We start from the raw sequence: 1713 nt of genomic DNA, 5'->3' as shown, positions 1-1713 counted from the left end.
TATAAACCAGTATAACCCAGTGCCCCATTTCTCCACAAAATTCACATTTTTACCCCTAAAATCGCAATTTTTACCCCTAAAATCCCCATTTTTTCCCCCAAAACCATTGGGTTTTTTGCTCCCAGTCCCTCCCAGTTCATCCCAGTATAAACCAGTACAAACCAGTGCCCCATTTCTCCACAAAATTCACATTTTTCCCCCTAAAATCCCCATTTTTCACCCCAAAACCGCCGGGTTTTTTTCTCCCAGTCCATCCCAGTATAAACCAGTCCCTCATTTCTCCAGAAAATTCACATTTTTCCCCCTAAAATCCCCATTTTTCACCCCAAAACTGCCGGGTTTTTTACCCCCAGCCCCTCCCAGTCGCTCCCAGTATAAACCAGTATAACCCAGTATAAACCAGTCCCCGTTTCTCCACAAAATTCACATTTTTACCCCTAAAATCCCCATTTTTTACCGTAAAATCCCCATATTTTACCCCAAAACCGCCGGGTTTTTTGCTCCCAGCCCCTCCCAGTATAAACCAGTATAACCCAGTATAACCCAGTACAAACCAGTCTACTTTTTTGCCCTAAAATCCCCATTTTTGTCTCTAAAATTCCCATTTTTACCTCTAAAATCCCCATTTTTGCACCTAAAATCCCCATTTTTCATTCCAAAACCACCGGGTTTTTTGCTCCCAGCCCCTCCCAGTATAAACCAGTATAACCCAGTATAAACCAGTCCCCATTTCTCCATAAAATTCACATTTTTCACCCAAAAATCCTCACTTTTACCCCTAAATCTCCAATTTTTACCCCTAAAATCCCCATTTCTCAGCCCAAAACCGCCGGGTTTTTTGCTCCCAGTCCCTCCCAGTTCATCCCAGTATAACCCAGTATAAACCAGTCCCCATTTCTCCATAAAATTCACACTTTTCACTCTAAAATCCCCACTTTCACCCCTAAAATCCCCATTTTTCACCCCAAAACCGCCGCATTTTTTGCTCCCAGCCCCTCCCAGTATAAACCAGTATAAACCAGTATAACCCAGTATAAACCAGTCCCCGTTTCTCCATAAAATTCACATTTTTCACCCTAAATCTCCCATTTTTACCCTTAAAATCCTCCATTTTTACCCCTAAAATCCTCATTTTTTCCCCTAAAACCTCCGGGTTTTTTGCTCCCAGCCCCTCCCAGCCCCTCCCAGTTTGTCCCAGTATAAACCAGTACATCCCAGTATAACCCAGTTTTGGCAGTACCTCGACGCTGATGCGTTTCTCGCCGTACACCGACTCCCCCGGCACCAGGTTCCGCGTCACCAGAGCGTCCTCGCGCCCGCGGCAGATGAACACACCTGCGACAGGTCCCGTCCCAGTTCACACCAGTATAGCCCAGTATGCCCAGTTACCATCCCAGTTCATCCCAGTATAGCCCAGTTCCCATCCCAGTTCATCCCAGTATAGCCCAGTAACCCTTCCCAGTCCATCCCAGTATAGCCCAGTATGCCCAGTTCCCATCCCAGTATAGCCCAGTATGCCCAGTTCCCATCCCAGTTCACACCAGTATAGCCCAGTATGCCCAATTCCCATTCCCAGTCCATCCTAGTATATCCCAGTTACCATCCCAGTTCATCCCAGTATAGCCCAGTATGCCCAGTTACCCCTCCCAGTTCATCCCAGTATGCCCAGTTCCCATCCCAGTATAGCCCAGTATGCCCAGTTACCATCCCAGT

At 46.6% G+C, this 1713-nt stretch overlaps 1 protein-coding gene across 1 annotated transcript in view; it reads right to left on the bottom strand.

Annotated features, from left to right (window-relative positions):
- LOC130587080 (rRNA 2'-O-methyltransferase fibrillarin-like) overlaps positions 1-1713 on the bottom strand; it is a 27173-nt gene that overhangs the window by 15174 nt on the left and 10286 nt on the right. The window contains exons 3-4 of the mRNA XM_057388033.1: positions 1212-1335; positions 46-55 (exon numbers count right to left, since the gene is read on the bottom strand). Of these exons, the coding sequence (XP_057244016.1) occupies positions 46-55; positions 1212-1335 (134 nt within the window). The remainder of the gene's footprint in view (positions 1-45; positions 56-1211; positions 1336-1713) is intronic.

This window comes from Malurus melanocephalus, unplaced genomic scaffold, assembly GCF_030028575.1.
Source record: "Malurus melanocephalus ecotype Western Australia unplaced genomic scaffold, MMel_1.1 scaffold_1510, whole genome shotgun sequence".
Classification (NCBI taxonomy): Eukaryota; Metazoa; Chordata; class Aves; order Passeriformes; family Maluridae; genus Malurus; species Malurus melanocephalus.
The sequence above is the reverse complement of the archived record's forward strand: the minus strand, read 5'-3'. Positions and strand labels throughout refer to the sequence as shown.